Source organism: Marmota flaviventris, chromosome 6, assembly GCF_047511675.1.
Source record: "Marmota flaviventris isolate mMarFla1 chromosome 6, mMarFla1.hap1, whole genome shotgun sequence".
Classification (NCBI taxonomy): Eukaryota; Metazoa; Chordata; class Mammalia; order Rodentia; family Sciuridae; genus Marmota; species Marmota flaviventris.
In genome coordinates, this window is record NC_092503.1 from 65,666,206 (window position 1) to 65,686,229 (window position 20,024).

At 33.9% G+C, this 20,024-nt stretch overlaps 1 protein-coding gene across 1 annotated transcript in view; it reads right to left on the reverse strand.

Moving 5' to 3' along the window:
* Positions 1-9,406: 9,406 nt before the first annotated feature.
* The window catches only part of Ufl1 (UFM1 specific ligase 1), a 33,097-nt gene continuing 22,479 nt past the window's right edge, over positions 9,407-20,024 (reverse strand). The window contains exons 12-19 of the mRNA XM_027928371.2: positions 19,582-19,704; positions 16,465-16,582; positions 15,153-15,316; positions 14,942-15,072; positions 13,303-13,383; positions 12,899-12,984; positions 12,184-12,364; positions 9,407-11,366 (exon numbers count right to left, since the gene is read on the reverse strand). Of these exons, the coding sequence (XP_027784172.1) occupies positions 11,151-11,366; positions 12,184-12,364; positions 12,899-12,984; positions 13,303-13,383; positions 14,942-15,072; positions 15,153-15,316; positions 16,465-16,582; positions 19,582-19,704 (1,100 nt within the window). The 3' untranslated portion in view covers positions 9,407-11,150. The remainder of the gene's footprint in view (positions 11,367-12,183; positions 12,365-12,898; positions 12,985-13,302; positions 13,384-14,941; positions 15,073-15,152; positions 15,317-16,464; positions 16,583-19,581; positions 19,705-20,024) is intronic.

Sequence of the window (20,024 nt, forward strand, 5' to 3'; positions counted from 1 at the left end):
GCATTGTGAACTCACTTGTATGCATTGTGAACTATCTGTTGGTGCATACCGTAGCTCTTCCTCCATCTCTGACAGCGTTTCATTTGCTTCCTGGTGCTTTTCATCAAAATCTCTGATCAACTTCTTCTTCTCTTCGGTCCCGGCCGTCCCCAGCAGCCACTCGGGTGCCCTCGTAGATCTTCATGGAGGCCGTGGAAGATTTCATGCAGCTTCTCGAAATGTTCAGAGGAGGCGGCCGAGGTGGCCATGGTGAAGCCGTGCTTAAAGAGCGGCCACTGAGATTCTAGGCCTTGGGCCTGCTTTAGATGCCAGAGACATTAATGAACAAGGGCAAGTCGTGGCAGCTGCAGTAAAACAGGCTTTAGATGTCAGGCCAAGAACATGCTACAATTGTGAACAAACAGGACATTTTAAAAGGAATTGCCCCATAGGAGGAGGGTTTAACAAAACTAGGTAGCAAAGGAGTAGAATACCGGGTATTGGCCCACGATGCCATAGAGGGAGACATTGGGCTAATGAATGCCGTTCTCAAACCACCATAGAGGGTACTCCATTATAAAAAAATGAACAAGGACTAGGTGTTTATCCACGATATCGTGGAGAAAGGCATCGGGCTCCATTGCCAAAAAATGGACAGGGGGGCCCAATGCTCAGGGGCCCAAGACTACAAATATATGGAGCACTGGAGGAACCCAGCAACCCCATCAGGGTAGTGCCCAGGACACACTGTCCATTAGATCTCTCATCAGACAAACCAGAGGGAGCGCAGGGTTGGACATCTGCGCCTCCACCAGAGCAGTACTAACTCCAGAGATGAGAGTTCAAATCATTCCCACAGGGGTAAAAGGACCTCTTCCCAAAGAACAGTAGGCTCATTATTGGGACGCAGCTCTTCTACTCTAAAAGGACTTATGATAAGTCCTAGGGTAATTGATCCCGATTATGAAGGTGAAATAAAAATTATAGCCAGTTCTCCAAAGGGCATATCAGTAATTTCACCAGGAGATAGAATAGCACAGTTACTAATAATACCTATCCTACATGATAAATTTTCCAGTCGTACTGTAGAAAGAGGTTCCAAGGGATTAGGCTCCACAGGTGTAGATTGGGCTATGCTTTCTTTAAATTTAGATTCTCGCCCAATGCTAAAACTAAATATTCAAGGACATGAATTTAATGGGCTACTGGATACAGGTGCAGACCTTAGCATCATCTCTCGTCAAGAATGGCCAAAACATTGGCCATTACAACAAGCCACTCAAACGCTTCGAGGCCTAGGAGTGGCAACTAATCCCCATAGAAGTGCAATGGTATTAGATTGGAAGGATCCTGAAGGATGCGAAGGACTATACAGCCATATGTATTGGATCATCTTCCCATAAATTTATGGGGACGAGATGTCCTAGATCAATTAGGTTTGACATTAACAAATAACATCAACCAAAATGCACCCACTATTATGACTAGACAAGGTTTTAGGAAAGGAAAAAGATTAGAAAAACAAGAACAAGGTATAGCAGCACCAATACAAATAGATCAAGGAATGGACAGTCATAGGTTAGATTTTTAGAAAGGGCCACTGAGACAATAAAAATTACTTGGAAATCACAAAGACCAGTATGGGTTCCTCAGTGGCCGCTGACTAAAGAAAAGATACAAGCAGCCCATGACCTGGTCAAACAACAATTAGCGGAAGGACATATACATCCTTCTGTATCTCCCCATAATACTCCCATTTTTGTCATCAAAAAGAAATCTGGTAAATGGAGATTATTGCAAGATTTAAGAGCCATTAATAATGAGATGATTATTATGGGACCTGCTCAATCGGGGATTCCTCAATTGTCTGCTTTGCCAAAAACTTGGTATGTTTTAGTAATAGATATTAAAGATTTTTTTTTTCAATTCCAATTCATCCTGAGGTTAGTCCACATTTTGCATTTTGTATTTACTATCCCTGCACTGAATCATGAAGGTCCTGATCAGAGATATGAATGGAAAGTACTCCCTCAAGGAATGGCTAACAGCCCAACTATGTGACAAATTTATGTTAACAAAGTAATCCAGACACTTAGAAATCAAAATCCTGAACTACAAATATTTCACTATATGGATGATGTATTATTAGCACACAAAGATAAAAACACATTGCTAGAATGTTATGCCACACTTACAAACTTATTAAAAAATTATAATCTAGAGATAGCAATAGATAAAGTACAATTAAATTTTCCAATTAATTATTTAGGAGTTCTATTATCCTCAACCATGGTCCATCCACCAAAAATTCAAATACGAGGAGATCAACTCAAATCACTTAATGACTTTCAAAAGTTATTAGGAGACATAAATTGGAGAAGGCCTTATCTAGGTATACCAACAGGAGAATTGGGACCTTTATTTGATATCCTAAAAGGTCCATCAGATCCAAATTCACCCCGAATGTTAACGCTTGAAGCAAGAAAGGCATTAAAAATCATTGAAACATATATGGAAAATATGCATTTGGATAGAATTGATATAAGTTTACCTTTATTATTTATTGTACTACCAACAAAAAATATTCCTACAGGAGTATTTTGGCAAGAAGGTCTATTATTATGGATACATTTATCTTATTCTCCTAACACTATTCTTACTAGGTATCCTGTGGCTGTAGGACAATTAATACTCAAAGGAATAAAAGCAGCAAAGGGAGTGTTTGGAATTTCTCCCAATAAAATTATTACTCCATATACTATGAATCAAATTGATGAGTTAGCTAATGAGTTAAATACTTGGGCAATAATCATGTTCAAATCTAATGTTTCATTTGATAATCACTTACCATCTAATCCTTTGTTGTCTTTTTGGTCTTTGCATCCTGTAGTTTTTCCAAAACTGACAAGAAAAACCCCCATCATGAATGCTCCAAATGTATTCACTGATGGGTCAAATAATGGTACAGCAGCAATAGTTACACCTGATCAAACTTTTACATTTTTAGTACCCAAACAATCAGCTCAAAAGGTAGAGCTTAATGCAGTATTACAAGATTTTGTGATGTTTAAAGATTCTGTATTTAATTTATTTTCTGATAGTCAGTATATAGTTAATGCTGTAGTATCCCTTGAAGATGCTGGTAGGATTTCCCCTTTCTCTACTGTTTTCTCTTTGCTTTCCACTATACAAAGTCTAATCTGGGACAGAAAAGGACATATCAGGGCACATACAGGATTGCCTGGAGCCCTTAGTTTGGGCAATGATTTAGCAGACAAAACTACACATGACATACATATTTTCTCTACACTAGAAGAAGCTACAAATTTTCATAAAAAGTTCCATGTCACTGCTAATACTTTACAAAAGCATTTTAAAATAACTAAGGAACAAGCTAGACAAATAATAAAACAATGTCAAAATTGTGTGACCTTTGTATCACAAGTTAATCTTGGAGTCAATCCTAGAGGACTGATACCTAACCATATTTGGCAGATGGACGTCACACACTTGCCAGAATTTGGAAAATTAAAATATTTGCATGTTACAGTTGATACTTCTTCTGGATTTTTGATGGGCTCCCTTCATGCCAGAGAAAAAACTAAAGATATTATAGCTCATTGCTTACAAAATTCTGCCACTGTGGGCGTTCCAAAACACTTAAAAACAGATAATGCCCCTGGTTATACTTCTACCTCTTTTAAACAATTTTGCTCATCATTTGGCATTACTCATATAACAGGAATCCCATACAATCCACAGGGACAAGGCATAGTTGAAAGAGCTCATCAAACTATTAAAATGTACTTATTAAAGCAAAAAGAAGGAATTTGGAAGGGGTATATATTCCCCAAAGAAAACTTAAAATAACCCTTTTTACTCTAAACTTTTTAAATTTGGATTCATCAGGGCTTAGTGCTGTGGAAAGGCATATGTGTCCAAAAAATGTACATAAGCCCAAGGTACTTTGGAAGGATATTCTAACAGGACAATGGAAAGGTCCTGACCCAGTGATTGTCTGGAGTGGGGGTCTGTTTGTGTGTTTCTACAGGGAGAACAGCAGCCGATTTGGATTCCAGAGAGATTAACTAAGGTCCTGACAAAGTGATTGTCTGGAGTCGGAGGAGGTCTGTTTGTGTGTTTCCACAGAGAGAACAGCAGCTGATTTGGATTCCAGAGAGATTAACTAAAGCGATTTCTACAGAACAAAAAGAAGATGATTTGGCTCAAATCCATAATAGATGATATCCAAAACTCCAGTTTGGCTATCCTTACATCTGCGACAGAACCAGGATGCTTTTTTCAATATCTATTTTATTATTACCCTTTCCCACATCATGAAGTTCTATTTTGTTTTTGCGCTCATACAGACCTAGGTTAATGTTTTGCTGATCAGTTCTATTTTTTGACTATAGAGTTTTTAAACATTATAATGGAGATTTCACCTGTAAAAAGTTATAAGGCCTTTACTATTGTGTTATGTGTTGTATGTATTATATTATGTGTGCACACTTGTGTTTTATGTTGTATGTTTGAATGTACGTATGTCCATATATCATATATGATGAGAGCTCATGAAAAAATGGATCCAAATTTTTTTTTATTCACGTGATTTAAATGGTTTAATTTAAATTGGGTAAACAGCTGTTGAGGATTGTTTTAATATGTGAACAAAAAAGGAGGTTAACAGATCTGTTTGTTTACTTTCACCTTTCCTTTTCATTATATTTAATAATTCTGTTCAAGATAATGTAAATTGTTAAGAAAATTGTTTTCTTTTAGTGCCTTCTGGAATGTTACATAATTTTTTTTTAGCCATTATTGCCAGAATTCCTATCTTCATCCCAGTGCTGGTGAAGACAAAGATAAAACCAATCTACAGCTTCTGCAATAGCCATCACTGAACTGCTTGCAGAACTTGCCTGGACTATGTATCACTTGTATGCATTGTGAACTCACTTGTATGCATTGTGAACTATCTGTTGGTGCAGCGACTTGTGGTAGTGTTGGGGTATTTTTGCTGATGGGGTCATCGGTGGTACAATTTTTCCAAAAGGAGCCATCACTGAACTGCTTGCAGAACTTGCCTGGACTATGTATCACTTGTATGCATTGTGAACTCACTTGTATGCATTGTGAACTATCTGTTAGTGCAGCAACTTGTGGTAGTGTTGGGGCATTTTTGTTGATGGTGTCATCGGTGGTATTGGCTTGGTGTATCTTCCTCCCTTTTGCTTGTCATGGTAGTTCAGCTAAAATTTGGGGGCCAACAGAGGTGAGGCAAAGAACCTCACCTCCCCGCTGGTACAAAGACCTATCCACAGATGTGGCTGTATGCTGGACCAGTAGTCAATGACGGGTAAGATCCAATTGCAATGGTACCAACCTAAGACAGGAGGCTGACGCCTTGAGGCCAGCTCATCCTATGAAGGGTAAGGACCATATGTACCATTGGACAAACTAAGGCAGGCACAGTCCCTAAGCCACATGCTTGTTGTTTAAACAGAGAGGGGGAGATATTGAGAGCCACAGCTGAAGGGGCCCCAGCAAACTTCCATCTGCCAGCAAACTTCCAGCTGCCAGCACCAGCTGCCAACTGATGATTGGCTCACAGTGGCCCCAGCAAACTTCTAGCTGCCAACTGATTGGCTCCTCTGTGGTGATGCTCACTGGGCTGTTTCCCCACCCTTTCAGACCACAGAGCTGCTCATTGGGGGACTTTTTTGGGCTCCGCCCACGCAACCCAGCCAATCTGCCTCAAGAGCAGGAGGAGTCGGGGAGGTTGAGAGGCTTGTGGGAAGCCAGTGGTGGCAGTTGGGCTCTGAAGGTTTTTCCTTAGGAGCTGTGTGGTTTGGTGTGTGTGTTCTAAAGATAAAGTTCGTTTCTTTTGACAAGTGGCTCCTGAATTGTGCCCAGCCAGACTGTGGCACTTACTACCCTCAGACTTCTCTTTCTTCCCCTCACTTTCCAGATCTTCATCTTCTGTTCAGTGTGCTCATCTCTGCACTCTCTATGGTGTTCCATATTAAACCTGCAAAACTGTATTCTCACATTCTCCATATCACCTCTGTTGGTTCTACTTTATTAAATGGCATCTCTCAAATTTGTCATTTTTACTGTCTACACATTTCTTACATAGCTTGTTGCATTAATCACAAAACAATTTGCATCTGCCTCAAGTCTATTTTTTCTCTACATCTAATGATGTAGAGCTATATTTATTTAAAAATATTTGTTTATTGAATTATAAAAATGTTTCTTGCAGAACATTAAATAAGAACTGAAAAAAATATGTGAAGAAAGTTTAAAATGTCAGAAAAACATAGCCAAAATATTTGCATATCTCTGAAGAATTTTATGTATGTGTATTTATGTTAACTATACAAAGAAGTGTTTGTGTGTTTAAGTAAATGTTTACATATATATGTATACATATACCTATATATAGTTTTATACAATTATGAAATATTCAATTAAAAAATCACCACATTGTGTGTAATTATGGGGGATGAGGAATCTTTCCCCTTCCTAGGTTCATGGCTGAGACCCCTATAACAAAAGATAGATTAATAAGTAAAAAGCATAAAAATTTACTTAAATTTTACATGACACAGTAGTCTTCAGTAATGAAGACTCAAGAACATTTTTGTATATTACGTCTAATGAAGAGTGAGTAGTTGTGAAGTATAATTGGATAAAAGGAGAGTATGAGCTAATGGTAATAAACTAGGGAAAACTTAGTAATTGAGGCCTGTTTGTCCAGATTCTTCTTAATGTTCCTCTTTAGAGATAAGGATATACCTTTTCTCAAGATACAGAGAGGGTATCTCTTGAATGAGAGTCTTATGACCTGCTTTAGGAGAGAAGGGTGGGAGAAGGTGAGAGAACCTCCAGATGCCATATTTTGGGGTAGGGAATCCTATCATTTTTCACTTACTATGATTTTCCAAATCAATAAAACATTATAAATTTTGAAGTGATATGATGAACAGTTGCAATATAATGAAATAGTGCTCATTTTCTCCCCTTTTAGTTGTTTTCTTTAATACTAAAATTTATATTGAGCATTTATAAAATAAGGGCAGATTTAGTTAGGAAAAAGGCAAGAAAAATCTAGCATATTCACTTTAAGTTCATTTACATTTATTAGGTATTATTTAAGCAACTGTTATTTTCTACACTAACCTTATGCCATGGCTTTAAGCACTTATCCAATATTATTTATATAATAGAGTTAGGTCAAGGGCTACAGATAGTAGGAAAAACAGTTTGACAAAGTGTTTTACTTCTTTATATAGAATAACAAAAAACATAAAAAGACAAACTTTGGGACTTTTGTTTCAGCCTGACTAGTTGGAAAAAAGATTTTCCTTTGATTGTTAGCATCTGAATAAACAAAAATATTTCAGTCAAGAAGACTGTTTCCTTTTATGGGAGACATTGTATGTACTCCTCTTCTAAGGGAGAATGAGAAAAAGGCTTGTGATTATTTAGTTCACATTTTCTCAGAAAACATTGATTTTACAAATAATGTATACATTTTAAAAGGTTTTGTTAATTTATCAAATTGCCTTCCAAAACAGAAGATCACTTCTATCTAATCACACACTGGCTAACTTACTTTTTTAATGGGTATGCATGCATGTGTTCAGGATAATGCTTAAACATTTTAGCTTAGTACATAAGGCATTTCAGGATTCCCCTCTGGTCTTCATCTTACACTATACTTCCCCAGATTACTTTTCATATTTCTTCATCTTTAGGGCTCCCCAATGTCTCATTAGTCATGTCAATTTATATAATATTACTTCTGTACCGCTTTTGCCCAGAAGTACCTTCCTTCTCTATCTTCCATTTGTTTGAGGCTAATCCTACTTTTTCTTTCAGGACTCAGTTCTGGGGATGGTGTCACATCTTTTCTTTGAAAAAAATTTGAATTTCATTTCTTTTCCATTGCATTGTCTTTTCACTTCTGTTCAAACGCTGCAACAGTTGATTCTTGCCGTTGACTTGAAAGTAAGTTATATTTTTAAAGTTTACATTGGCATTTCTATTATTAAGCTATCACACAAGATCCAGGAAATTACCGAGCCAAGATTTTAAATTCACCAAGTCCTCTCTTCCATCCCACCATTGATATAACCCTGTTTTTCCTGCTCATCAAAACAAACATCAAGTGCTTATTACATTGAAAAGGAACAGAGATGCAATTAGAGGCAAGCGTGGCAAAACAAAAACAACACTAGAAATGTACAGAAATTTAATACATATTGAAAGTATTCCTTTTTATGGTGTAAGTGAAATAATTTTATTTCTTTTTTCCTGAAAGCCTCAAGTCAGGGTTTCTTTTTTTAGCTTCTATTTTTTCTTTCATTGCTTAGTATGGCCCTCAAGGCAGAGCAACTTGTGTTATTATAGGCCATATTAATAGCCACACCATAGTGTTCCCAGATTTTTAAGAAAATATATATCTGATAGAAATTTTATATATGTTTTTATTTCACATTCCATCTACACTGGAGAAATGTTACTGATTTTAATGAAAGAAAGCAAATTTCCATCCTCCTACCTTTACCCAGCTTTTTATAGAAAAAAAAAATCCCATTTGGGTCTGGCTTGAGTGACATTTTTGAAAAAGCAATACATTATTTTCTTCTTCTGTTTTTTTTGAGAGTAAATAATTCATGATCCAATGATTAATGCATAGGAGATCAGGGACAAAAAAAAAAAAAAAAAAAAAAAAAAAAAACTAGAGGTAAATGAGAATAACATATATGCTGCACTACCCTCCAGATCACTGTTGTCCCTTGACTTCATTCTTGGTAATTTTCATTCTGATTAAAGTATTTCTCTAAAACATTCAAGATGGCTTTACATTTAGGTTAATTATTACTTGTATTGTTTTAATATATAGTGTTCAGGTCTTTTCTCAAAATACACTGTGGTTGTGCTATTATGTATTACTGTGTATCTTTTAGATGGCCAAAGTGGTTTTCCTTTTACTCTTCAAAAACTCATGGGTCTGTAGATGGAACACACTAGAACACAAATATCTGGGGCATGTTTCCAATATCTCTATTGTAACTGCAATGATAGGGTTTGGCATATAAGAATATAACTACACATTTAATGAAATCTGGCTGAGAAGTGATTTTCTAAAACAAAATGGTTCATGAATGATGAACTTTGAATTACTAAAAGACACTGAGAACTATCGAAAATTTTTCTGTGTAAGAAAATTAAAATCAAATCCGCTAATTATAATCAGAATGAGAATTCAAAATATAAACACATCATACAGAATGCATCTATCTACTAATTTCAGTATTAATTTAAATAAAGGAAGATATATAATACCATAAAATCTAATAGAACAATAGGTAACTTTAAATATTCTTAACACTGCTCATTAAGATCACAGTGGATAGCCATTTAACAATTTTAACTTTATTGAAATTAGATCTTTACATACAAAATCACTTATATAATTTTATTTACAAAACAATAAAAATGTTCATTTTCTATGAAAAAATAACTGTTTTGACAAATGAAAAAAATTTAATGCAAACAAGTTAATACAGAATGCATGTTTATTTGCTTCATTGTCTCTTCTACTTTATTTTCATAGATTAAGTCAGAATGATTTTATTTGCTTCATGGTCTCTTCTATTTATTTTCTATGATCTAGTTTAACATAAACAAGAATTACTTTGGTATCTGCTGAAACATAAATGATAAGGTCCTTAAATGCGGAGTTAAACAGGCTGAGTGTTCAATATTTTGGAAGTTGCATAAACAAAAATAAATTAAGACTCTGTAGTCACAGAGATTTGTCATTTTTCTTCTTTGCTCTTATGAAAACATATATTAGAACATTACCCATGGGAACACATTTTTAAATTTAGTGTTACAATCCTATCAACTTTAATAACAATGCTTAGAAATTACATTAATTTCACTCAGGATTAACACTTTTTCTAAAACAAAGTGGAGGTAGTCTGAATTTTGCATTTAAACATTTTAAAATATAAAGTTTCAAATGCCATAAATGGAATTATATAAAATAATATTTTTTCATATTTGGGATTTAATTTTCTATTATATTCAAAATTACTAAATTTTTCAAAATACTAAATTGTTGCTTAAAATTTGTTTGGTTGAAATGATTACTCCAAAGAATAATGTTAATTACTTTTAAATCACAATCTTTACAAAACAAAAATATTTAATTTTTATAAGTTTTCTATTATTGGAAAAAAAAAGGTTCCAATGATTTAAATGCATTTATAGATCCTCTCACCGCTAAAAAAAGCAGCTTAACAATTTGTCACATAAATACTTCCAAAGAATTAGATGTTAAAGCATCTACTGAAATAAAAAGCAAAATTTAGAAATGTAAACTGGATTAATCAAACAAAAATCTTTGTATTAAATTTTTAGTCATTCCAATATAAATGTGACATATCTATAAGCAGTCAATTTCATGTTTTCTCTCACTTTTCTCAGCAGCCTGTTTGGTAACAGAGCATAGCAATGTATAGGCTTCTCTGGTGTTCCCACCTGTAAAGGCATCCCAGAAGCCCCTGCAAACTTTTACGTGGAAGGCTCTTACTAGGCCCAAATTAGAGCAAGGACTTAGTAATAATATATATATGTATATATTCTGAAAATTCCTGTATTTTATTTTTGAAGCAACTCTATTGACTTAAAATAAAATGTGATTTATTTTTACTTTTGACACACTGAAGGCTTTACTTCCCTTTTCTTCTTTTTTAAAGTGACCACATTTTAAGTTTCTGCTTAAGTGAATATAATAAATATAGATATCACTTAAAAAATCAAATAGCAAATGAATAAGTACTTTTCCAGAAAAATTCATTCTTCATTTACCATCTGGAATAAACCTAAAATGTATTTTTTTAGAATTATGTGAAAATAATTTTTATCTAAAAAGTTGCACATAGAATTTATGTGAAAAGAAAAACTTTCGAGAACCCAGTTTTACAAAAATTCACGTTTTACAAGATTTACATTTAATAAAACACTACTATTTTAACTGAATTGTGCGGGAGCGAGGGAGAGTTGCCACTGACTGTTTTTTGTGACTACTCACCTTTAAGTTTAAGTTTTGGGGAAAATGCTCACTATATAACAAAAGCAAACTAAGATCATTATTCTTCTGTCACTGATGATTTCCTGCATTTGAGAACAAGGTCCTTAATGGATGAAGAAAGCTCTTGAAGCTCTTTACGAGTAGCATTGGTGACATCCTGTTGTTCTTTGTCTAGTTCATCACTCATGGGATCATCTCCCTGCCCAGTCTTCTTTTGACTAACTAACTGTTTTACAACCAAACCTTGATACTTTACCAAAAGAGTATGCTGATCCTGTGAAGAAGAAGGAAAAGTTACAAACACAACTCAATTTTATGTGGAACTAAAGAAGTAGGATTTGTTTGACAATATGCATTGAAGGTCCTCAACTTTATGAAGCCCTGGTCATGTAAGTAGAAAGCTGAATCTAGCAAGGTCCCTGCTTTCAAGGAGTTTACAGCTTAGAGGAAATAAACCATGAACATAGATCAATTTAGTAAAAGTTGACTTAGCTAGTTTCTAACACCAAAGTACAAAGTGATAAGGAGATTTAAAGAAGCCAAATGACTTTTAGCTGAGGGGCGGGGATTCTCAAAAGAATTTGTATAGGACAAGACTTTTGAACTAGACCTTGAAGGTAAGTTAATTGCTTTACAACCAAACCTTGATACTTTTATATTAAAAGAGTATGCTGATCCTATGATGAGAAAGGAGAAGGAAGGAGAAACTAAAATAGGAGATCTGACATTGTGTATTTTTCCTGAAAGCTTAATTTTCAAATTCAGAACATTCTTTACATGGATCTTAAAGGATTCTGAAAAGTTCTTTCTTTCTTTATTTATTTTTATGTGGTGCTGAGGATTGAACCCAGTGCCTCACCTGTGTGAGGCAAGTGCTCTACCACTGAGCCATAGCTCCAGCCCTGAAAAGTTCTTGAGCTATGTTAAATTAAAAACAATAAAACAAACAAATTCACTGTTTACATTCTTGGAAGCAAGCAGATGATATTAATATGTTGTGCCTGAGAGTTGACAATGATTTGTGTTTATTCACTCAAAATATTAAGAATTTGAAAGCTTGAAAATTTCAAATGTATTGAAAATGTTAATACCTCTGGAATTTTATTATTAAGAAAAGCAATGATCTGTGGGACACATCTTCCAGGTGCATGGAGCATGCTGTGGGTTGAGAACTGAAACAACAGGATTGATGTGAGGTGCAGAATAAGAGCAGGGTCTTCTGTGACTTTCAGCTGTTCAGCCAGTGCTTGTCGATGCTGGAATAGTATCTGTCTAAACAAGAATCAAATCATAAAAAGACATAATTTAATAATTTCTCACCAATCTCAATTTTTCCCCTCTGTATTCACTTTATCACTTTGTAGTTTAATGATCTAGTTCCATAATATTTTAAGAAATCCTTCAAATATGGGGTATATACACAACCAGCACCCTAACAGACATGGACAGACTAGCATACCAGAAAGTTACAGAAAAAACTCTATAGAGCAGAGATGTTTGAAATACACTTTCTGTTTTAAGCTGCTGGTGATCAAACAGAACTGCACTGATTTAAATAAGATTTCCTATAAGGAAGGTCCCAAAGCTCACAAAAAGTCCCAGGCTTAATCAACTCTGGGATTATGAGCTCTGTCACATTATTAAGAAGGTCAGATAGGAATACCTACCTATATCAAAACCTTGACATGCTTGAAGATATATAGTCATTTAGATACAGTTCTCTAGGCAAGGTTCAGACAGTAATAATTCAACTTTCAAATATGAAACAGCTCAATTTAAGAGTAACACAAATTAATTCAATGTTACCTTTCCCTTTTTTTGTCTCCCTTTTTCACCATAATATCACAAGTTTCTGCAGCAGAATCCAGAGAAGAAAGAAAGTCTTCTATGCTCTAAAAAGATAGTTAATAGCATATTTTGCTTTTATATATAGGTGTCTGAAGAAATATAGCCATTTAATACTGTTTTCTAATTTTACACCCTAAATACAATTTTTAAAAGGTCACTTTGGCATTAAATTAGAAATTTTGATTTAGAACTAAAAATGGTAAAATGTTCTCGGTTTTGTCTCCTTCCCCTCCTAAAGGTGTATCTGAGTATACAATTCTAGCTTTTATAGTTTACAGTTTTTATGATAAAATTCTACTTAAAAGATTTTTATAACATAAGAGTTTAGCTACAGTAACTAACTAGAATCAAACTTTACTTACTTTTTCATTCAGAGAGTTATGCAGTTTTGTTAGAGCTACTTTGGTTTCTTCTGACAATTTACTTAAAATTTTTTTTCTTACCTGTAGGGGGAAAATTTCTTTCAGTACTGTGCTTTCAACATGTAGTGAATATAAGATCAATGAAAACAAAAGAATAAAGTATATTTATTACTGTAACAGAATGCTGAGTGGAATTTATTTTGTTCTTGAATTTTACATCTGAAACTAGGAATAAAAATATGATTAAACATATTGTAAAATCACAGAGCTAACCAGTAGTCAACAAAAAGGTAGATACAGTCCTACTCCTCCCACCTGCTCCCGTAATATAAGAAGGCTGGAAAGAAAGTCAATGCTATTGTGGGAAGTAGAGTAGTTAGTTGGGTTAAGAGGCTCCTCCTTCCCTGGTGCCAGCTGAGAAGAGCCTCACTCACAAGGAACAGAGCTACCTATAGGATGGGGGCTGAGATCTTGTTCCATGGCTAGATTCTTTTTACGCTGTATGATATAAGGAATCTTTCAATACTTTTATCCACACATATTCATATTTGGTGAAGTTTGGTGGCATTCTTGGCCAAAGTCAGAGATAGCTCCTTCTAGTACAAAATTTCTGGAAGAGGCCTACTGAAATGGCTTGACAGTAGGCCCTAAAGGGTACAGTATGTATAGGAAGTCAGGGGCAACTTAGTGCCTCCTTGTACCACCTTATACTAAGCCTTCTATGGTTCTTTAAGGGCATGGAACAAGATCTTCTTTATTTCCTACAATAGAAGTTGGTACAGAAGCAATAGACATGGGACTGTCCAAACAGCTGGTGATTTGTTACTCAAGTTGAAGAAGGGAAGGGGCCTAGGGGCTGGAGGGAGAAAAAAATATACATTTGTTTGGGAAATGGTCCTTCCTATGAGGGGGAGTAATGTTAAACTAAATGTCATTCTAAGAACAACTCATGTAACCTATGTGGCAACAACCACATTACTAGAGGCCATAAGCATTAGAATGATTTGGTTTGATCTAGTTCAAAGTAAGTTATATGCAGTCAATTACATGAAGATACATCCACCTCACTCATTTTCCTTAAATCTCCAAGCTTTTGTGAACCAAGAAGGATGAGGAAGAAGAGAGGAAAAAGAAGAGAAGGAGCAGTTGTCATTGTCATCTTCAGGACATTTTTCTTCCTCTAAGCAAATAGGAGACACAACTCTACAATTTATTACAATAAAGGAAGTCATATGTTTTTAAATTTAGTTCGAGATTAGTGTTAGAAAAGATCTGGAGTTAGTTTAAATATTGAAATGAGATGGTGTCATTAAATGAAAATTACTATAAAGTTATAGAAATTGATCAGAATATTATGTGATTTACAAGCCAACATGAAAATTGAAAATGTGACATAATGATTAGGAAAGTAAAAGCCTTGTTTATTCCAAAGTAATTATTATTAACTTTTAGTAGACTGGTTACATTACCAATCCTGCTAGCAACTATCTATACAACATTACTTGAACTAAAAGCCTTTTAGATGTTTTAGAAAAAATTCCTTCCTGTATTTTATTTTTCTTTTAAATTATTTCAAATGAGTGAAAGTAAACTGCTCAGACTCAACACATCAGGAATGTGAAGAAGATCACTAACATACTTCACTTGTAATGGTTGCAGGATCATCTACTGCCATCATTAAATCTGAAGCTAAGAAGTTAAAAATGAGGTTGGTGATGTCAGTACACACTGTCTTCAGTAAGTGCTTAGTAAGAGCAGCCAGTGTATCATCTGGAAAAGAAAGGCACTTTATTAAAACTAACTTCCTCCCAGAATTATGAGAATCAATGAAAAAACAGTATTAAGTATACCTGCAAAAAACTTCATCCCTTTTTCAAATAACCTAATATTATTATATAGATTTGAAACCTCTTCTTGTAAATCCTTGATTGTGCGTTTTCTGCCAGTTCCAGAAGCAGAAGTTGAAGACATGAATACTGAACGTACCACCTCAAGATAGGTTTTATTAAGAGGTCTGTGCACAAGACAAATAGAGTTAATTATAAAAATGTACTGAATTTAACTGATGTAAATAAGAAATGTTATATCTACTCAAATAAGGCTTTAAAAAATCTATTTTTCCAAACTCATAAAATTAATCTGGAGAAGAGTTCATTAAAAATTTGTCTCCTAGCTCCAGGAATTGTAACTTAGATAAACTATTACACTTAAATTTTAAAGTTGTAAAAGTTATTGCTCTAAAGATTACAAGAATAATATATAATTATAATGCACCAATAAAAATATGGGGAAAATAAAGATGACAAGAACAACAGTAACAGTACACAAATCAAAATAGTTTTTTAATATTAATTTGGAGAAGAGTATACTATAAGTCTGTTCCCATTCTTAGGAATTACAACTTAAGTATTTCACTTTTTTTAAAATATGTGAAAAAATTCTGTAGTATATTTAAATGTAAAAATAGTTACTTAAATTAAAAAAAATTCTCACTGCAAAAGCTACAATTATACATATAAAAAGTTCATGCACCAGACTCCTGGATTGTATTTATGGCAACTTATATATTGAGACTAACTTCAGGGATGACCAGGTTTGGTTAATGATGGTTATATATAACTTCCTTTACTCTTGCATGTAAAAAAAAGTCTGGCTCATTCAAAAGGCAATAGCAGTAGCTCAGTGGTAGAGTGCTTGCTTTGATTCTTAGCACCACATATAAATAAATAAAATAAAGGTCCATTGACAACTAAAAAAATATTTTTTTAAAAAGGCAATAGTATTTAAATTATTCTTTTTGAGACAATTTATTACTTATTTTCTCCTTCAAAATAAACAGTTTAAAAATTTTCTGTCAAATCAAACTAGAATACTGGTGTTTTCTTCCCTGACTACGATTTAAGACTGCAATATTGGTGAATGAGGGCACATCTTCAAAGCTTCTCGGCTTTATTTCCCATACTGCCTTGCCCAAAGAACTAACCAAAGGTCTGTGGTACTAACAGCTTCCCAAGACAAATAAAATACAGTTTGTTGGCTGGATTAAATGCTAATCTTTGAAAATACCTAAAATATATGCTTTCTGATCTTCATGAAAATTTTACTTAACAACTCACTGAATTGCTATCACAAAACAGAAACTGAAGAATGTTTTATACTTGCTTTACTAAATATTCAGCAAGTTCAGAAATGAACTCCTCAGGGGCATCTTGAATGTGTTTTCTTAAAAAATCTTCAATATCATCCTGGAACATAAAAGTGATCTCTGGCTTCTTCTTTGCTACAACAGACAGGAGCAATGGGGGAAAAAAAAAATCATCCAAAATTAAACATATAAGCAACCAAAAAGCAAATAAAGTCCCACTAATATACTTATTAAGATGGTAATTCATTCATTATCTATCAGAGACTTTGATATTAGTTATTATGTCAATAAGATAACTAATATCAAATATCTATAACTAATAAAAACAATAAGCTATGTAGTGGAATTTCTTTTATTATTTCTAATTTATTATTATATCTAATCATTTTATAATTGAATTTAAGTTATAGACTTTTCAGCTGGGTGTGGTAGTGCATACTTGTAGTCCCAGCTTCTTGGGAAGCTGAGGCAGGAAGATCTCAAGTTCAAGACCAGCCTGGGTAACACAGTAAGACCCTGTCTCAAAATAAAAAATAAGATGGGTAAAGGATGTAACTCAATGGTAGAGTGGCATTGGGCTCAATTCCCAGTACCTCACACGTGTGCACGCGTGCGCGCGCACACACACACATACAGCTGTTTTCTACAAAAATGAAATGATTTTTCTTCCTCACTTGGCTGATGAAAATAGCTGGAAATCAAAACAATCAAGAAGAGAGAAAATAATCTTTTAAGACAGGATATTTTGTTTAACAGTAGACACTGTGTAGAATTTTCTTCTTTATAAAAATAAATATTTTGTAATTTGCACAAGATCTTCAGGGAGTTTTTATAATCATATGAACCACAACTCCAGTAGAATTGTTTAAGCTGAATCAATTCATGTACAATTGTTCAAACTACCTTTTTGGAAAGACACAAACAGCATAATTTACAGCCATAATTTATTTTTTCTCTTAAAAAATAATTCTGTAATAAGGAAACGCAGGCAGTTAATGAAATCATAATAATTATAAATGTGGAAATGTTTTATCTACTCACTTACTTGTAAAAGTGTGGGTTGAAGACAAAGCTAACAATATTTCCAGTAGAAACTGTGAAAGTATAAAGTGATTATATCCAGCTAAATTAGGTTATTGGTTATATGAGTGGAGTATTAGCAATAAAAAATAAAACAACTCAAAATTCAATTTTCAATATGAATGAAGATCTAAACAGTTGAAATCACACTTTAGAGTAGTATCCTTCTTTTCTGAGAGCTGCTGTCTATCCCTGATGTTCATACTAAACAATCTATGAATTTCTGTGTGCATCTTGCATACCTTTTACAAATTACTAATTTCCTTTCAGGAATCTTTCATATTGAACTGATCTTAAATTTTAAGCTGAAAACCAAATTTTACTGTCCATTTCAGAGATTACAACACAATATTTTTCAAAAGCACTGAAATTACATTTGTTTTAGGTAGAATGATTTTACTACTTTAATAGCACCTCCCAATAATCTACACACACAAAAAAAGAATATCACATGCTTCATTTATTTACAATTACAGAATCAGAGAAGTATTTTTTAAATATCTCTTTACCTTCATTCCTAGCACATCTAGGCAATAGGGAAATTTATTTATCAGTGAGAAATTAAAACACATATAAGAGAGTCTTAATATTATTCAAAATAAGGATAGGTAACAGGAGTGGTTTCTACAAAGATATTTTTCTTAATTAACATTGTTTTATGCATGTCAAGAACAGTAGCTATTTCAACCTTCTTAGAATATTTTAAAGACAAATCTTAAGCTATTAAAAACAGAAGCACATTAATGGCTGCAGCCATGTCCTTTGCAATTTGCATTTCTCAGCTATAGTTCATAGGCAATAAACTCTGTGAAAAAGAAAAAATCTCAAATTATCATTTGAGGTTTGTTTTCAATTTTCTTTTTGCTGAGGATGAGGAGGAGAGTAGTATCATGGTTTCTTTAACAGAAAAAAATAAAAAATTATGCATACTTTTATTTAGAAAAACAAAATACAATGTCTCTTGCAGACTTAATATTGCCAAACACTAACAACTCAAGGAAAAGAAAGATACACTTAATTAATTCTCCCCTTTAGACATAAGCAGTTAGGTATTATTATAAAAATTAAATATGCATAAAATGTCTGTATCAGCTTTCAACACTTTATCTTTTGCCTTTCAATGTCTTGAAGCATTTCCAAGAGTTCTTTTAATGGGATTTCTTTTGCCAATTTTACATTCTCTAAGAAATTTATATCCTTTTTGTCATAACCATTTTCTCTGTTTATATCAATAAGTTCGCCTTTACTGTTCCTCTTTTGTGTGTAGTTAGAGTCTCCTGAACAATGGCACTGTCAATACTCCCACAATCTGCCATTCCTTCTATTATTCCATTATACTTGGTTTCAATTTTATTTCCAGTGTCATTACTTTTCATTTCTGCACTTTCATCTTTATTATCCATTTTTTAAAAATGTCACATGGGTTTATCATTGGGAGACAAAGGCAAAACAACTATATGCTTTGTTGTTTGTGCATAAAGAATAATGGATGTACAGTAATCAACTACTGACAAACCTTAAAAATGAGTGATCATAATATATATCTATTATTTTTTTAATTAAAAAAATATTTTTTTGGTACTGGGGATTAAGCTCAGGCTGCTTGACCACTAAGCCACATCCCTATCCCTGTTTTGTATTTTATTTAGAGACAGGATCTCACTGAGTTGCCCCACTTTTGCTGAGGCTAGCTTTGAGCTTTCGATTCTCCTGCCTCAGGCTCCTGAGCCACTGGAATTACAGGTATGTGCCACTGTGCCCAGCACATCTATTATTTATATAGTGATTCATGTCCTGAAGACCTAACAGTAAAGTTTGTACTTGAATTCAACTACTAGCAGTTAATATATCAGGGTAATGTGGTAACTGAAAGTTAGGCTGTATTATTGGTGGGATGATATTTAACTAAATTGTGATTCCTGAAATTTGTCCCCAGTGAAACTATGCAAAGCAAGTACTTCCTATATAAGTATCATATTTATGAATGATATGAATATCAAGAAAATTTGTTAAAAAAAATCGTACATACACAAAGAAAGGATAAAAATACATACCAGTGTGAGATGACTGAGACTCATCATCACTGTCATCATCTTTTCTTCCTTTCTTCTTGGTTTTTTTAATTTTGTATTCTCTGGCGTTGCCCCATCCTCCTCCTCTCACACTTCCACTGCCCTCTGGTGGAAAATGAAGCTAGTTAGTATTATATAATGAAAATGACATGAGTTAGTATTAGAAAAATGATGACATGTATTGTTGTACTTAACTTCAGAGCAGAAAGACAATTAAAGTACATTTGATCAATAAAAAAAATAAAATATGAATCCTCTTGAATTTCGGCAACCTTCTCCTGCCTATTCTAAAAGCAGTTTCTTCCTCTTATGTTACTTCTGTAGCTATGTCTGATCTTTTCTTAGCTAAACCCATTCCTTCATATCTTCTTTTACCTCCAAAAGAAATGTGCTGCTGGGCATGGTGCTGCACATGTGTAATCCCA